At 34.7% G+C, this 18,471-nt stretch overlaps 1 protein-coding gene across 6 annotated transcripts in view; it reads right to left on the bottom strand.

Annotated features, from left to right (window-relative positions):
• Positions 1-18,471, bottom strand: part of FCHO2 (FCH and mu domain containing endocytic adaptor 2) — a 119,444-nt gene that overhangs the window by 85,597 nt on the left and 15,376 nt on the right. For 5 of the 6 annotated variants that reach the window (XM_024133515.3, XM_028492971.2, XM_028492972.2 and 2 more), the window contains exons 2-3: positions 17,884-17,975; positions 2,767-2,841 (exon numbers count right to left, since the gene is read on the bottom strand). In XM_024133515.3, the coding sequence (XP_023989283.1) occupies positions 2,767-2,841; positions 17,884-17,975 (167 nt within the window). Of the gene's footprint in view, positions 1-2,766; positions 2,842-16,892; positions 16,992-17,883; positions 17,976-18,471 lie in introns of those variants that run through there. The other variant, XM_055086615.1, reaches the window with a different exon arrangement.

Below are 18,471 nucleotides of genomic sequence, written 5' to 3'. Positions count from 1 at the left end.
TTTTTTTTTTAATCCTTGGTTAATTACTTAAAATATTTTATACCTCAGATACAGAGAAATGAGTTAACTCATATCACAGGTCTGGCCATGACCCTCCCTTAATTATAACGTGTCATTTTCTCAGTTGATTTGGTTATTTAGATTTGTAACAGAAGCCTTTCTAATCACTATCTACTGTTTAAAACTAACTTATTATCAAATCTAAATTTTAGACTCTTCAGTGCTCCGTTTAAAATGCTTCATCAAAAATAAAAGCTCCTGCGAATTCCCTGGCAGTCCAGTGGTTAGGACTCCGTGCTTCCAATGCAGGGTCACAGGTTCGATCCCTGGTCGGGGAACTAAGATCCCGCAGGCCTGCGGTGCGGCCAAAAAAAACAAATAAATAAAATTAAGAAAATAAAAGCTCCTCTGAATTTAAAAGTCAAATTTGCACATGATTTTTTAAGTGCCTTCATCATTAAAATTTATTTAAGAATTATTTTAAAACTGTTATCTGAAACTTTGTTTCAGATTTTACCCCTGTACTTCAACACTAAAAGAGTCCCCTTTCTACTACACTTGGTATAGAACGTATGACATACTTTCCTACTACTTCTTCTCAACATTGAGAATTTAATATTTTCAACACGTTCAAGTACTTCCAAGAGTTACTACATTATAATATTTTGAATAATACTTAGGATGCCAAAGGTTAGTTTAAACTAATTTGGTCAGTAGGGAATGATATAAGAATAATTTTATCCTATGCTTTCCTCAGGTACTTCCTCAGAGATTTTCAACTGCACTTGCTTTGCTCTGTGATAAAACAAAAACAAATAGCAACAATGATCACTAATGCAAGACGGTAGAGAAAGAAATTACTTATCCTAATATGTACTCTGTGCCAATTACTGCATCTCCTACCCAGTAGGAAAGCTAACTGAGAACAATCATTTTAAGCAATAACAAAAAGTTCAAAGAGAATAATTAAAATACTTAAATAGGACTGTTCTGATTAGATCTTACCTTACACTTTTAAATCTAATCAGCACTAAATGTGGCAAGTAGTTAGATGGAAAATTTTGAGAGAAAAAAGGACACCTGAAAAGTATCCACTCACTACAGCACCAAAATACATGTACATCACTTCAGGTAAACCTGATACATGATAGTCTAGACTTTACAAAACAGGTAAGATGAGAGTGTCCCTTTACTTTACCCAAGGATTATTTACACTGAAAGGAGGTTCAACATAAGATTTCTTTAAATACAGGTTTCTTTAAGGAATTTCAAGTATCATTCCATTTTTTATAGTTTGACATACACAACTTTTTTCTGGTCAGGTAATACAAGTTAATGTACAATGAGCACTAAGAAAGGAAATTGACCAATCCAAAATATGTTTAAATGCAACTAAATACAGAAAGATAAAATTCAATTCTTGCCTAAATATGCATCAGTAAACAAAAACATTAATATTTAAAATCTTTATAATCTTAAGTAACAACACTAACACAAAAAATAAAATATCACCTATTATTCATGAAAGGCACATATTCCAAAGACAGAAATGTTTTCAGTAACTTTATTAGAAAACACATGTTTTTTTCTACCTCCCACCTGGTAACTAAAAATAAGAATTTCCTGTATTAAAACCATGGCCTCATACTGAGTGAAGTAAGTCAGACACAGAAAGACAAATATCATATGATATTGCTTATATGTGGAATCTAAAAAAAAGGGGGGTACAAATGAACTTATTTACAAAACAGAAATGGAGTCATGGATGTAGAAAACAAACTTACGGTTCCCCAAGGATGGGGGGAGGGATAAATTGGGAGATTGGGACTGACATATACACTCTACTATATATAAAACAGATAACTAACAATAGCCTGCTGAATAGCACAGGGAACTCTACTCACTACTTTGTAATGGCCTACTTGGGAAAAGAATCTTAAAAAAAGCAAAAACAAAAACAGAAGTAGAGTCACAGATGTAGAAAACAAACTTATGGTAACCAGGGGGTGGGGTGAGGGGGGAGAACTGGGAGATTGGGATTGACGTATACATACTAGTATATCTAAAATAGATAACTAATCAGAACCTATCGTATAGCACAGGGAACTCTACTCAATACTCTGTAATGGCCTACTTGGGAAAAGAATCTAAAAAAAGAGTGGATATTTGTATATGTATAACTGACTCACTTTGCTGTACACCTGAAACTAATACAACATTGTAAATCAACTCTACTCCAATAAAAAGTTTTTAAAAATAATAAATATTTCTAAAATATCAATCGTACTGGAAACCTAAAAGAATGAGTATATGAAAGAAAAATAAGTTATTTGTTAAAAAAAAAAACAAACCATGGTCAATTGGTTAAAGCTAGCTTCTGTTATTCCACTTACTTTCTGGCCCTTCTACTGTGGTCAATAAAGAAGAAATTATGTTTTAGAAGAGGCGCATCTACATGGAGGAGTTAGAAACAGAAGGCTGCCAGAAAAGTGAGGAGAGATATGGAAAAAAGAAGGAAGAATGAAGTTGTATTGTATAGCTTAATAAAGGGAAAAAAGTAAGTTTCATTTACTTTGTGTTAACTGATTCAGCAAATTCAATTATACTTTCTATCAAGTCGAGAATATATTCACACAGACACATTCTGAATAAACACATTATATATTATTATATTTATGAACTATTTTATCCTTAATGGGAACCTACTATTCTCATAAACTTTGCCTAAATCAACATTGAAAGAGTTCTTCAAAGAAATTAACTCACCCAAGTTGTGAATAATTGCTTGCAGATTTTGCTAGTTTTGTCATTGACCTGGAGTACGCCTCTTCTATTGTAGCTCTGTTAAATCAAATTTCCATATTATAATAGCTCTTGTTTAATGACCAAACACACAGCAAAATTATTAAAATAGTCACAACTGTAGAAACAAAAAGATAACTCAAAGTATATGTTAAAAATAAGTAGGTATGTGGTCATGAATTTCTGGCTTATCTTTAAATGGCCTTTGTGCACATCTACTTAAAGAACTAGTCTGGTATAGAAATAAAATAATGTATTGATATATCACCAAAAAAACTTCAGTGAAGTCACTCCTCTTCTTACCTTTAGTATCAATGGTTATTGGAACAGGAAGTACAAAAGTACTGTTTCTTGCATTCTCTCTATATACAAACTAATTCAGTATGAAAGTCATTTGTGTTTAATATTTCCTTGGTGTACTTAATATAGTTTTATTATTCTTTAACATTGTGAATTCATTATTATGCACATTTAATGGAACAAGACATTGAGGACAGTCATTTGCACAAAACTAAGTATGAATTATTAGCAAGTCTGAGATCCTGAACTTCAGTACCTAATCTAGTCTGCGATTAGATCTAAAACACTAACAAGTATTTCACACTAGGATACTGTGCTTTATATAACTGCTATTCAGCATACAGAATTTTAGGTTAAAAAAAATTAAACCATTAAATATAGAATAGAAAAATATTTTCCTATAGGCACATAACTTACAAATGAAAAATATGACGTTATCTTGGCCTTCATAACACTACAAAAATTTAGTTCTATCTTACCTCTCCCATAATTACCCTGTCCCTTCTCAATCTGTGCTACCCTTAACAAAGAAACAGTCTGCAACCACCACTGCCTTCCAGTTACTTTGATAGCTTCAACTAACATTCTGAGATCAACAAATCCAGATCTCCACCCTGCTCTTGAAGCAAATCATCTGTTTAATATCTAAATGCCTCAAGCATAACTCTAGCTAGACATCTTAATCATCTCAAGCTCAGAATATCCAAACTAAGCTTATCTCCAGACTCTTTCCCAACCCCACAAAAGCTAGCTCTTTAACAAAAAGCAACTATTAACAGTAACTGCCTCTCACTGATGGCACTGTGATTTTTTTCTGCTCGTTTAAACTTTTGTGTGTCTTTTTAATATACTATATTACAAGGGTAGTACTTTGATACTTCTTAGAAAGTTAATACAGAAATAGTATCTCAATGAATAAGTTTAACAGCAAGGAAAAAATGGTTCATTTCCAGTACTAGTAAATTGATCCAAAAACCTTCCAATGAGAAAAACGAGAAAAAGCTGGAGAGGTGGTGGGTGTGCCTAAAAGGCATCAGAGAACTAAAGAGGCAGTTAAGAATCAGCAGGCCAAGACCCAAGAGAAAGCTATCTAGAGAAGAGAGACAGAGAGGTAGGGCAGCTTTTCCCTTGGGGTATCTACAAACGGCAGCTGATCCTGAGAAGCGGAGCAAAGCCTCACAAGGTAAGGGAGACAAAACTAGCTTCAGACTTGCCAAAGGTGGGAAGCATGGAAAATCCCATATCCTTTAAATTGAGACTCAAAGAGTAAGGAATATAAGGAGTTAAGGATGAACCGTAAGTAGGCAAGCTCTCAAAGGGACTGCAAATATCTTTTCAAACTGATATTGGATCCTGCATAGTTGTCTTATATACATTCATACAACCACCAGGTACATAAGGAAACAAGACAAGATGAACCACCAGCGGAAGCAAATTTAACAATGTTCCACACGCTAAGATTATAAAGCTTAGACTTTATGAGTTTATGCATTATGTTCAAGGAGCCAGTCGATTAAATCAAGAATTTCACTAGAGAGCTAGAAATCATTTTTCAAAAGTGGGGGAAAGCACGGCAAATTTGAAAAAAATATAAATTCTATATCTGAAAAATACAATAACCAAAATTAGTAACTCAATGGATGCAGTTTAACGGTAGATTCAATACACTGTAGTGAGACGTAAACTAGAGAGAGGTGAGAAGATCTATTCTGGATTAAAGCTCAGTGAAACATAAACTAACATAACATGGTAAATCAACTATATTCCAATAAAAATTAATTAAAAAAAGAAAAAAGCTCAGTGAAACAAAAGAATGGAAAACAGAGAAGAGAAATAAAAGACAAAGGACAGAGCAAAAAGGTCTAACATATGCGTAAAGAAAGTAAGAATGGGTCAGAAGAAATATATATTTGCAGAGATAATGACAGAGAATTTTCCAAAACTGACCACAGATATCAAACCACAGGTTCAAGTGCCCAACAAACCATAAGAGGATAAATAAAAAGGTATTATACATCTAGTCACATCACAGTAAAACTGCTGAAAGTCAAAGACAAAAGGAAAATCTTAAAAGCAGCTAAACCTTTCCCACCATCAAACGTTACCTTCAAAGGAACAATAATTAGCCTGATAGCTAACGTCTCAACAGTAGATAATGCAATGGTCTTCAAAGAATTTTTTTTTAATCTAGTAAAATGCAAAACTATAAAACTCCTAGAAAATAACATAGGAGAAAACTTAGATGACCTTGGGTATGGTGATGTCTTTTTAGATAGAACACTATAGACATGACCTATGAAAGAACTCATTGATGAGCTGGACTTCATTAAAATGAAAAACTCTGCTCTGTGAAAGATGATGTCAAGAAAATAAGAGGACAAGCCACAGACTGGGAGAAATTATTTGCAGAAGACAAAAGAGAAAAAAAAATGTTATCCCAAATATACACAGAACTCTTAAAACTCAAGAATAAGAAAACAAACAACCTGATTAAAAAATGGGCCAAAAACTTTGACACCTCACCAAAGACGATATACAGATGACAGATAAGCAAAAGAAAAGATGCTCCACATCATATGTCATCAGGGAAATGTAAATTAAAACAAGATACCACTACATACCTATTAGAATGACCAAAGTCTGGAACACTGACAAAACCAAATACCAGCAAGGATGTGGAGCAACAGAAATTCTCATTCATTGCTGGTGAGAATGCAAAGTGATACAGCCACTTTGGAAGACAGTTTGGCAGTTTCTTACAAAACTAAACTTATTCGTACCCTACAATCTAGGAATTGTGTTCTTTCCTATATACTCAGAGGAGCTGAAAACTTATGTTCACACAAAAACACGCACAAGTATGTTTATAGCAGCTTTATTCATAACTGCCAAAACTCAAAAGCAACCAAGATGTCCTTCAGTAGATGAATGGATAGCTGATGGATAAATAATTCATATCCAGACAACAGAATATTATTCAGCATATTACTAAGTGAAAGAAGCCAACCTGAAAATGCTATTACATACTGTATGATTCCAACTACGGCTGACCTTTGAACAACATGGGTTTGAACTGTGCGGGTCCACTTATACACAGATTTTTTCTCAACAAATACAAACTATAGTACTAAATGGTCCACAGTTGGTTGGATCCACGGATACAGAACTGCAGATACGAAATGCCCACTGTAAAGTTATATACAGATATTCAACTGCACAGAGTGTTGGCACCCCTAACCCCTGTGCTATTTAAGGGTCAACTACATATGACATTCTGGAAAAGGCAAAACTATGGAGACATTAAAACAGAGCACAGACGATTCTAGGGCAGTGAAAATACTCTGCAAAATATTATAATGATGGATATATGTCATCATACGTTTGACCAACCCACAGAATGTATAACACCAAGAGTGAACCCCAAGGTAAACAATGGATTTTGGGTGATTAGGATGTATCAATGCAGGTTCATCCTTGGTTTAAAAAAAAAAAGGTACCATTCTGGTGAGTAATGTTGATAATGGGGGAGGCTATGCATGTCTGGGGGCAGGGGACATATGGAAAATCTCTGTACCTTCCTCTCAATTTTGTTGTAAACCTAAAACTGCTCCAAAAAAATGACTTTAAAAAAAACCTACCAACTAGAATTCCATACCCAGCAAAAATATAAATGAAAGTAAACCCCTAATAAAATAACAGATCTAGGTGATGAGCATCAATGGCTACTAACATCACAAAAGAGATATAACCAGATATTATATGCCTCTGATGGAAGTACACACCACCGCCGATGAAGTATTCTTGTCAAAATATTGAACTGAATTTGATCTAGTTGCTACATTCAAATAACAATTTATAAGAAATATAGGAGTAAAGGAAAATGTTAAATAAAACTATGAATATGCAATTAGCATATTCCAGGATTTGGGACCCTCTACAGAACAAATAATTTGGTTTCTTAAACAAAAAAAAAAGTAAGGAAGGAGTGAGGAGAACTACAGATTAAGAGACTCAAAACTCACATCAATCAAACATAGTGTATAACTCTTGCTGGGATATTGATTAGAGGAAATCAATTATGTGTATCGTGTGTGTATATGGCAATCGAGAAAAAGTGAGCACTGACTGGATATTTGGTGATATTAGGAATTAATACTACATTTTAAGATAAGGTAACATACTGTAGTTATGTTTTTTAAACAGCCCTTATCTTTCACAGACACGAATGAAATGCTAATGGATGAAATGCAATGTTTCTGAATCTGAGATCCACTTTATAACAGTTCAAGGGTAGTGGTATGGGACTTCCCTGGTGGCACAGTGGTTAAGAATCCGCCTGCCAATGCAGGGGACACGGGTTCGAGCCCTGGTCCGGGAAGATCCCACATGCCGCGGAGAAACCAAGCCCGCGCGCCACAACTACCGAGCCTGCGCTCTAGAGCCTGCGAGCCACACTACTGAGCCCATGCGCTGCCAACTGCTGAAGCCTGTGCACCTAGAGCCCATGCTCCGCAACAAGAGAAGCCACTGCAATGAGAAGCCCGCGCACCGCAACGAAGAGTAGCCCCCGCTTGCCGTAACTAGAGAAAGCCCGTGCGCGGCAACGAAGACCCAACGCAGCCAAAAATAAATATAAAAAATAATTTTTTTAAAAAATGATTAAAAATAAAAAATAGTGGTATGGAATAGACGGAACAAGCCTGGCCATGATTTGACAATGTTGAAGCTCAGTGATTACAACATGGAAGTTCATTATATTAAGTTCCTAACTTCTGAGTAAGTTTTATATATGTTTGAAAGTGTCCATAATAAAAAGTTTTTAAAATAAAGATAAATTAAAGATATGATCAGACTAACAAAAATTGAGACTTCATCACCAGAAAATCCACATTAAGGAATTTTAAAAGATTTTTTTTTTTTTGGCCGTACGCGGGCCTCTCACTGTTGTGGCCTCTCCTGTCGCGGAGCACAGGCTCCGGACGCGCAGGCTCAGCGGCCACGGCTCACGGGCCCAGCCGATCCACGGCATGTGGGATCTTCCCAGACGGGGCCACGAACCCGTGTCCCCTGCATCGGCAGGCAGACTCCCAAACACTGCGCCACCAGGGAAGCCCTAAAAGATGTTTTTTAAAGAGAAGAAAAGTGATCCAGAACAAAATATCAGAGAAAAAGTAAATAATTATAATAAATCTAAAAAATGACTATATAGGGAATTGCCTGGTGGCACAGTGGTTAAGAATCCGCCTGCCAGTGCAGGGGACATGGGTTTGATCCCTGCTCCGGGAAGATTCAACATGCCACGGAGCAACTAAGCCCGTGCGCCACAACTTCTGAGCCTGCACCTAGAGCCCACAAGCCACAACTACTGAGCCTGCGTGCCACTGAAGCCCATATACCTAGAGCACGTGCTCCACAACAAGAGAAGCCACTGCAATAAGAAGCCTGCACACCGCAACAAAGAGTAGCCCCCGCTCACCACAACTAGAGAGAGCCCACACAGAGCAATGAACACCCAATGCAGCCAAAAAAAATTAATTAATTTTAAAAAAAGAAAAGATCAACTAGGTTAAATATTAAAAATATTTTTAAATTACCATTAATTTTGTTAGATGGGTAATATTATTGTCTTCTAAGTCATTAGCTGTTAGAAATACATACATAGGGACTTCCCTGGTGGCGCAGTGGTTAAGAATCCACCTGACAATGCAGGGGACACGGGTTTGATCCCTGGTCCGGGAGGATCCCACATGCCACAGAGCAATGAAGCCCATGCGCCACAACTACTGAGCCTGTGCTCTAGAGCCGAGCCACAACTACTGAGCCCACGCACTGCAACTACTGAAGCCCGTGCACCTAGAGCCCATGCTCCGCAACAAGAGAAGCCCACGCACCGCAATGAAGAGTAGCCCCCACTTGCTGCAACTAGAGAAAGCCCGCGTGCAGCAACGAAGACCCAACACAGCCAAAAAAGAAAAAAAAAAAAATTCTCTGGCCTACAGACCTGTCCATAGGATCAAGCTGCACATTTAAGAGAGAAAAAAAAAAAAAAAGAAACACATACATAAGTATCTATGGATGTAATAATTTGATGTCAGGGAACTGTTTCAAACAAGACTGTCAAAATACTAAAAACTGTTGAAACTATATTATAGTTCATTACTTAGTGGTATGTAATACTTTCCCTATTTTTTTGGCTAAGTTTGAAATTTGTCAAATAAAAAGCTAAAGAAACACACAACAAAAATGGCATATAAGTATATATTTCCACAATAAAAAGTATTTTAAAAATAGAAAACTGAAGCCCGTGCACCTAGAGCCCATGCTCCGCAACAAGAGAAGCCCACGCACCGCAATGAAGAGTAGCCCCCACTTGCTGCAACTAGAGAAAGCCCGCGTGCAGCAACGAAGACCCAACACAGTCAAAAAAGAAAAAAAAAAAAATTCTCTGGCCTACAGACCTGTCCATAGGATCAAGCTGCACATTTAAGAGAGAAAAAAAAAAAAAAAAGAAACACATACATAAGTATCTATGGATGTAATAATTTGATGTCAGGGAACTGTTTCAAACAAGACTGTCAAAATACTAAAAACTGTTGAAACTATATTATAGTTCATTACTTAGTGGTATGTAATACTTTCCCTATTTTTTTGGCTAAGTTTGAAATTTGTCAAATAAAAAGCTAAAGAAACACACAACAAAAATGGCATATAAGTATATATTTCCACAATAAAAAGTATTTTAAAAATAGAAAACTTTTAATTTCCAGAGTAAAAAATTAAACACACACACACACAAATGGCATATAAAGCATGTAAGTCGGGAGGTGATAGTGTTCTCAGGTTCCTGCATTTTCAGAAGATGATAAAAGTTCCAATTATTATTAGAAATTAATACATCAAGGAAACATGTTATAATCTCTAGGATAACCACTAAAAGAATGAAGCTATTACTTCTAAGGTGATAGAAGAAAAAAAATTAATAGAATAAAAAAAAACTTTTTAAGGCCAAAAGGCAAGAAAGAGGAGGACAAAATATAAAAAAGTAGGATAAATAGAAAAAAAATACTAAAGGAGTTAGCAAACTGCAGCACCATCAGCAAATCTAGCCAATTGTTTGTCTTCATAAATAAAGATTAGAATACATCCATGCTCATTTATTTACATGTTGGTTACAGCTGCTTTTGTACTAAAAGAACAGAGCTGAATAGTTGCAACAGAGACCAGACCACGCACAAAGCCTTTACACAAAAAGTTTGACAACCTCTGACACAACAAATTTGAACCCAAATATATCTGCAAATATACTGTATGTAAAGGACTAAATGCTCCAATTAAAGAATAAAGATTGTGAAAATGGCTTTAAAAACAAGAGAGAAACATATCTACACCACAAGAACACAGCTAAGGAAAAAAATGCAAACACTATGCAAACACTAACCAAAAGCAAACAGATGACACTTTAATAACAACAAAGAAGACTTCAAGGCAAAAACACTGCTAGAGACATAAAAGGACACTGCATAATAAATGAAAAAAAAAAAGTTCAAATCACCTGAAGATGTCATAGTTCTAAATTTCTATCCATCTACTAACATGGCCCCAAATATATAAAGCAAAAATTGGCAGAACTACATGGGTGAACATTCACAATCAATATGAAAGATTTTCAAAACAGCTCTTTCAGGAACTGATAAAATGAGCAGGATTAAAAATCAAAATCCAGTGAGGATGTATTAGAATTAAACAACAGAATTCACAAATTTACCATAATAAATACATATAGAACTCAATACCCAACAGATACAAAATATTTTCAGGTACATAGAGATATTTAGTAAACTGACTCTACCCTGGTCCATAAACCAAGTGTCAACAAATTTCAAAACATTGAAATCATACAGGTATGTTCTCTAATCACAATGCAATTAAGCTTGAAATCAACAGGAAGAATATTCCTTTAAAAAATCAACACATATTTGGAAATTAAGAAATGCACTTCTAAATAACCCACAGAAGCAAGAAAGAAAACACAATGAAACTTTAAAAATTTAAACAAAGTATAATGAAAATCCTATTTCTCAAAACTAGTGGAGTAGAACAAAAGCTATGCTTGAGAGAAATTTATAGAGTTAAATAAATATGTCAGAAAAGAAAAAAAGTTGAAAATCATTAAGTTAAGCATCCATCCCCCCAAATTTAAAGAACAGAAAACTGAACACAAAGTTGAAGGAAATAAAGAAGTTAATGAAACAATATAAATATATAAAAAGAGACAAAGTCCATAATTGGTTCTTTGTACACACTACTAAAAACAACAAACATCAAATGAGACTGATCATGAAAAAAGGGAGAAGGGGGCTTCCTTGGTGGTGCAGTGGTTGAGAGTCCGCCTGCCGATGCAGGGGACACGGGTTCGTGCCCCGGTCTGGGAGGATCCCACATGCCGCGGAGCGGCTGGGCCCGCGAGCCATGGCCGCTGAGCCTGGGTTCCTGCATTTTCAGAAGATGATAAAAGTTCCAATTATTATTAGAAATTAATACATCAAGGAAACATGTTATAATCTCTAGGATAACCACTAAAAGAATGAAGCTATTACTTCTAAGGTGATAGAAGAAAAAAAATTAATAGAATAAAAAAAAACTTTTTAAGGCCAAAAGGCAAGAAAGAGGAGGACAAAATATAAAAAAGTAGGATAAATAGAAAAAAAATACTAAAGGAGTTAGCAAACTGCAGCACCATCAGCAAATCTAGCCAATTGTTTGTCTTCATAAATAAAGATTAGAATACATCCATGCTCATTTATTTACATGTTGGTTACAGCTGCTTTTGTACTAAAAGAACAGAGCTGAATAGTTGCAACAGAGACCAGACCACGCACAAAGCCTTTACACAAAAAGTTTGACAACCTCTGACACAACAAATTTGAACCCAAATATATCTGCAAATATACTGTATGTAAAGGACTAAATGCTCCAATTAAAGAATAAAGATTGTGAAAATGGCTTTAAAAACAAGAGAGAAACATATCTACACCACAAGAACACAGCTAAGGAAAAAAATGCAAACACTATGCAAACACTAACCAAAAGCAAACAGATGACACTTTAATAACAACAAAGAAGACTTCAAGGCAAAAACACTGCTAGAGACATAAAAGGACACTGCATAATAAATGAAAAAAAAAAAGTTCAAATCACCTGAAGATGTCATAGTTCTAAATTTCTATCCATCTACTAACATGGCCCCAAATATATAAAGCAAAAATTGGCAGAACTACATGGGTGAACATTCACAATCAATATGAAAGATTTTCAAAACAGCTCTTTCAGGAACTGATAAAATGAGCAGGATTAAAAATCAAAAACCAGTGAGGATGTATTAGAATTAAACAACAGAATTCACAAATTTACCATAATAAATACATATAGAACTCAATACCCAACAGATACAAAATATTTTCAGGTACATAGAGATATTTAGTAAACTGACTCTACCCTGGTCCATAAACCAAGTGTCAACAAATTTCAAAACATTGAAATCATACAGGTATGTTCTCTAATCACAATGCAATTAAGCTTGAAATCAACAGGAAGAATATTCCTTTAAAAAATCAACACATATTTGGAAATTAAGAAATGCACTTCTAAATAACCCACAGAAGCAAGAAAGAAAACACAATGAAACTTTAAAAATTTAAACAAAGTATAATGAAAATCCTATTTCTCAAAACTAGTGGAGTAGAACAAAAGCTATGCTTGAGAGAAATTTATAGAGTTAAATAAATATGTCAGAAAAGAAAAAAAGTTGAAAATCATTAAGTTAAGCATCCATCCCCCCAAATTTAAAGAACAGAAAACTGAACACAAAGTTGAAGGAAATAAAGAAGTTAATGAAACAATATAAATATATAAAAAGAGACAAAGTCCATAATTGGTTCTTTGTACACACTACTAAAAACAACAAACATCAAATGAGACTGATCATGAAAAAAGGGAGAAGGGGGCTTCCTTGGTGGTGCAGTGGTTGAGAGTCCGCCTGCCGATGCAGGGGACACGGGTTCGTGCCCCGGTCTGGGAGGATCCCACATGCCGCGGAGCGGCTGGGCCCGCGAGCCATGGCCGCTGAGCCTGTGCGTCCGGAGCAGGGGAGAGGTTGCAGCAGTGAGAGGCCCGCGTACCGCAAAAAAAAAAAAAAAAAAGGGAGAAGGCACAAATAACCAGTATCAGGAATAAAAAGTGGCACATCAGTACAGATCCTGTAGACATTTTTAAAAGTTCATTGAAGTATATTAAGAATAACTTTTTGCCAATAAATTTGAAAATTTACATGAGATAGGAAAACTCCTTAAAATATAACTTATCAAACTCACAGAAGAGCTGCAATATCTGAATAGTCCTGTAACTATTTAAAAAATTAAATATGTGATTTAAAACCTTCCTACAAAGACAGTTTCAAGCCCAGAAGGATTTACCAGCAAATTCTATAAAACACATAAGGAAGAAACTATAATCTCCCAAAAATTTTTCCAGAGAATACAAAAATAGGGTATACTCCCCAACCCCTTTTAATGAAGCCAACAAACCTTGATTAGTAAAACGTAAGAAGGATATTTAGAGAAAAGAAATTTTCAGGCCAATCTCACTGATAAATACAGATGCAAACATAAGAAATAAAATCGTAGCAAACTGTTCTACTAATGTATAAAAGCGATAATACATCTCCACAAAGTTTCGTTTATACTAGGAAAGGGAAGTTAGTTTAACATTCAAAATTCAATGTAATTCAGACTAACAAAAGAAAGAAAACATCCATTCATGATTTTTTTAGAAAGGAAAACAAAAGCCTTACCAAAATAGTATGTAGAATTTCCATAATCTGATAAATAGCAGGGAAAAAAACTAGAATAAATATTTAAGAGTGAAATGTGAGACTGGGAACAAGATAAGGATGCCTATCATCACCATTTCTATTCAGCATTACACTGGAGGTATTTTCCAGGGCAATAAGAAAAAGAAATAAAAGGTATAAAAAGGTATTAAAAAGGGAGAGATAAAACTGTCATTTTCACAAGATGATTGCACACACAAAATCCAAAAGAATGTACAGATAAATAAAATTACCAGAATAAACAAGAATCGCCAGGCTGCTGGACGACAAATAAAACTCAAACGCATTTACATAAATTTGCAACACATAACTGACAAACTGCTTTTAATCTAGAATATATAAAGAATTCCTTCAATTTATTTTTTAAAAGGAAGAAAAAAACCAGAAAAATAGGCAAAAGATGAAGAGATACTTCATAAAAGAAAAGATGCAAATGGCCAATAAACATATAAAAGGATGTTCAATCTCATTATTCATCAGGGAAACACAAATTAAAACCACAATGAGAGAGTACTACTTATCAGAATGGCTCAAATTAAAGGACAGACAAAACCAAGTGTTGATGAGGACATGTAGCAACTGGAACTCTCCAACAAGGCTGCTGTTGGTGTAAACTGGTACAACCACCTTGGAAAATTCTTTGGCATTAACTACTAGAGTTGAACATACACATGCTCTAAGACCTGGCAATTCTACTCCAGGGTAAATCACTAATATAAATATGTGTATACTGAGACACGTGTGCAAGAATATTCAAAGCAGTATTACTTGTAACAGTAAAAAACTGGTAACATCCCAAATGTCTGTCAACAGTAGTAGATAAATACATTTAGTAAATTTACATAATTTAATATTAAACAGCATTGTAAATAAATTATACTAAATTCAACACGAATCTCACAAAAGTGCTGAGTAACAGAAGTCAGAAAAAATATCTACTCTGATTAAATTGATACACTCATTACAAAGTTCAAAAAATAGGCAAAACTAACTTCCTTCAACAGATAAATAAATTACAATATATCCATAAATGGAATATTACTCAATAACAAAAAAGAATGAATTACTGATACATGCAACAACATGGACCAATCTCAAAATAAATACACTGAGTGAAAGCACTGGACAACCAAGTATATCCTATATGATTCCATTTACATTAAATTCTAGAAAATGCAAACTAACCTAAGTGTCGAAAGCAGATGAGTAGTTCCTTATGGATGGGGGGTGGACAGAAGGAAGGAATTAGAAAAAAGAGATGAATATGTTCACTATCTTGATTGTGGTGATGGTCATGAGTGCATGCATATGTCAAAATGTATGAAATTGTACACTTTAAATATGTGCAGCATATTGTGTGTCAATTATACCTCAATAAAGCTGTAGGGAGGGAAGAAAGAAAAGAGCAAAGGAGAAAGGGAGGAGAAATGAAGGGAGCATGGAAGTGGGGAGGAGAGGATGAGGATATGAGAGAAAGAAAGTCTGAATGACTAAGTCAAGAAGTTATTTAACCTTTCTGGGTCCCAATCTTCTTATCTATAAAATAGGACTTAGAGTTTTGACAGTTAAATGAGATAATGTATGCCAAGTCCTTAGTGCACAGCATATGTTTATGTCTATCTTTTCTTTCTTTCTTTATCATTCACTCCTTCAAGAAATATGAGTATCCAATTGTGCCAGGCTCTGTGCTAGGCACTGGATACAACAGAATATTGTATACTGTTCCCCTATAAGGAACAGAAACAATAACAAATAACAAAAATGAGTAATTACAACATTTTATAAATACTACAAAGAGATATGATGTTGAGAGAGATTACAATAAGTGATTTTGACCTAGTCAGAGAGATTAGGAAAGGCATCCCTGGAGAAGTGAGCACACTGCTGACCTCTTAAGGTCAGCATGTACAAACAAGGACTAAGCATGTACAAAATCTGGACTGAAAAAAAGCCTGTCAATAAAACAGCCAATGTCTCTGGAGAGGAAAAAGGAGTCTGAATAAAGAGGAGTCTAGTGTGAGCTAAAGCTTGAAAGGCAATTTGGGGTTAGACCACACAGTTCTGTCTTAAGAGCAATAGGAAGCCTCTGAAATGGTTTAAACAAGGAGGAGTAACAAACTGATCTGTAGTTTGAAAAAAAAAAGAAAAAAACAACACTCCAATTACAGTACAGAGAATAAGTTGCAGGAGAACAAGAATGAATGTAGATAGGCCAGTTAGGTGCTACTGCTGCAGTCCAGGCAACAATAATGATAGCCTGGATCAGGACAGTGATGTTAGAAATACATTCTATCAAAAAATCTTTACTGAGGGCCTACTAAGGGCCGAGCTCTATCCTAAGTGCAGGAGAATGAACAATAAGCAAAAAAGACAAAAAAAAAAAAAAATCCCTGACCTTGTGGGGTTTACAGTCTAGTGGGGAGAAACAGACAGACAAATAAATAAGTAAAATATCACTTATATCTGGTGATTGTTAAGTGCTATGAAACTATGAAGAAAAATAAAGTAAGGAAGGGGGAGTGAAAGGAGGTGTTGTCTCACTGCCCACAGAATCATTAAGGGGTCAGATTCTGAGCAAAGAAGGGATGACCCAGGAGTCCTGGACTTCTTAACTGACATAAATAGGGCTAAAAAGCATAATTACCACTGCTCTGTTGGTCTCAAGGTAGATAATTATAGTAGTGATGTAAGTTTGGGGGAGAAGGAGGCTAGGGGATGTACCAGGAGATGCAGAGTTCTAGAGTCTCTGCTTTTACTCTTTCCAGTGATGAAAAGTGAGCCAGTGAGGGACAGCTTTATCCACAGCACTTAGGGCTTTATGGTCCCCCTTTTAACTCCAGTAGAATGATGGAAGTCAAAGAGGATTTGTCTAACATGGAATAGTTTGTTCACCAATACCTACCAGTTGACAAACTCCATGAAGCAAAAGCTGCCTCTTTATCCCCAAAATCCAGACAAGTGCCTGGCACACAGCAGACATGGGATATATACTGAAAGAATAAATGAATGAAGTATTGTATCTAAAGGCAAAGTATCCCTATATTAGCAAGGTAAAGATTTTAAATGTGTTCACATAAAAATTACCAAGTGGGTCCAGCCACAAAATAGCCTTAATCAAATCAAATTATACTGATTTTATCGTATATTAACGCATATATGTGGAATCTAGAAAAAACTGTACAGATGAACTGCTTTGCAAGGCAGAAATAGAGACACAGATGTAGAGAACAAACATATGGACACCAAGGGGGGAAAGCGGGGTGGTGGTGGTGGGATGAATTGGGAGATTAGGGTTGACATATATACACTAATATATATAAAATAGATAACTAATAAGAACCTGCTGTATATAAAAAATTTTTTTTTTAATTATACTGATTTTAATAGTTGTTAATTGACTATTATATTCTAAGAGTAATAAAAAAATTATGTTTCTAAATTTGCACAATTTAAAAACATATACTTAGGACTTTTTAAAAATAAAAGTTATAATAATACATAATTAAACTACAAGTTCAGAAAACAGTCTTTTCAAATTATTTTAATGTTTGTTTAGTGATATATTTGTTTAGAGAAATGGTAATATCTTATCCTACAAAATTCCTCAGTTTTTCTACTGTATCACCTTGCTAGCATATTCTGAAAAATATATAGATAATATTTTCAAGCAGTGATTTGCAAATCAGGAGTTTATCAATGCCACTGACAGCCACTATTTAGCCCTCAGTGTGTAGATGACAGAGAACCACTACTTTAAAGTATAACTATAGTGAACTTTTTAAAAGTGTAACTGATTACTTTTATCTAAATCCAACTAAAATTTTCTCAATTATTTATATTCTGAAATTTATCTTGATAATGAATTGTTAAATGACTTATTAAAAAATACATACCTTTCTCTTACAAAATCTGCTAGTTCTTTTGTCGATATCTGTCCATATTTCATATTATGGTAAAGGACATCAAAGCCACTATTTTTTTCCCCCTAAAATTTAAAAAGATTTTTAGTTTAACAAAGAGATCAAAATGACTTAAGAATAACTAACATGCAATTCTAATGCTCAAATGAGCTGTTTTTCCTTAATTTAACCATTGTTGTTCTAACTGTATAACTTTAAACTGTATCAAAGGAATACTATATGCTTTGATCCAGTTTACAATATATTATATACACACAACACACACATACATACTCTATAATCACTCATAAGGATATATTAATGAAATTCATCTGAAATTTTAATAAAAAAATGCAGCATAATTTAGAAAAGATAAACATGGACCTTTTAAAATACATTACCAAATCCCATGTCAATTCCTTTAACCTGCATTGAGGGATTCCTAATTATTTAACTCAGAGTCTGTACTTTAAAATAACTGAATCTTGACTTCTGAGTCAACACAGAATTTACTAATCCCATAAGCACTAAATACCACAAAACACTTTATAATCACTAATCTAAGTCTTTCAATAAACTTAA

The sequence above is a fragment of the Physeter macrocephalus genome, chromosome 8 (genome assembly GCF_002837175.3).
Source record: "Physeter macrocephalus isolate SW-GA chromosome 8, ASM283717v5, whole genome shotgun sequence".
In the NCBI taxonomy this organism is placed as follows: domain Eukaryota; kingdom Metazoa; phylum Chordata; class Mammalia; order Artiodactyla; family Physeteridae; genus Physeter; species Physeter macrocephalus.
Note: the sequence above shows the minus strand (reverse complement) of the source record. Positions and strands in the feature narration are given on the sequence as shown.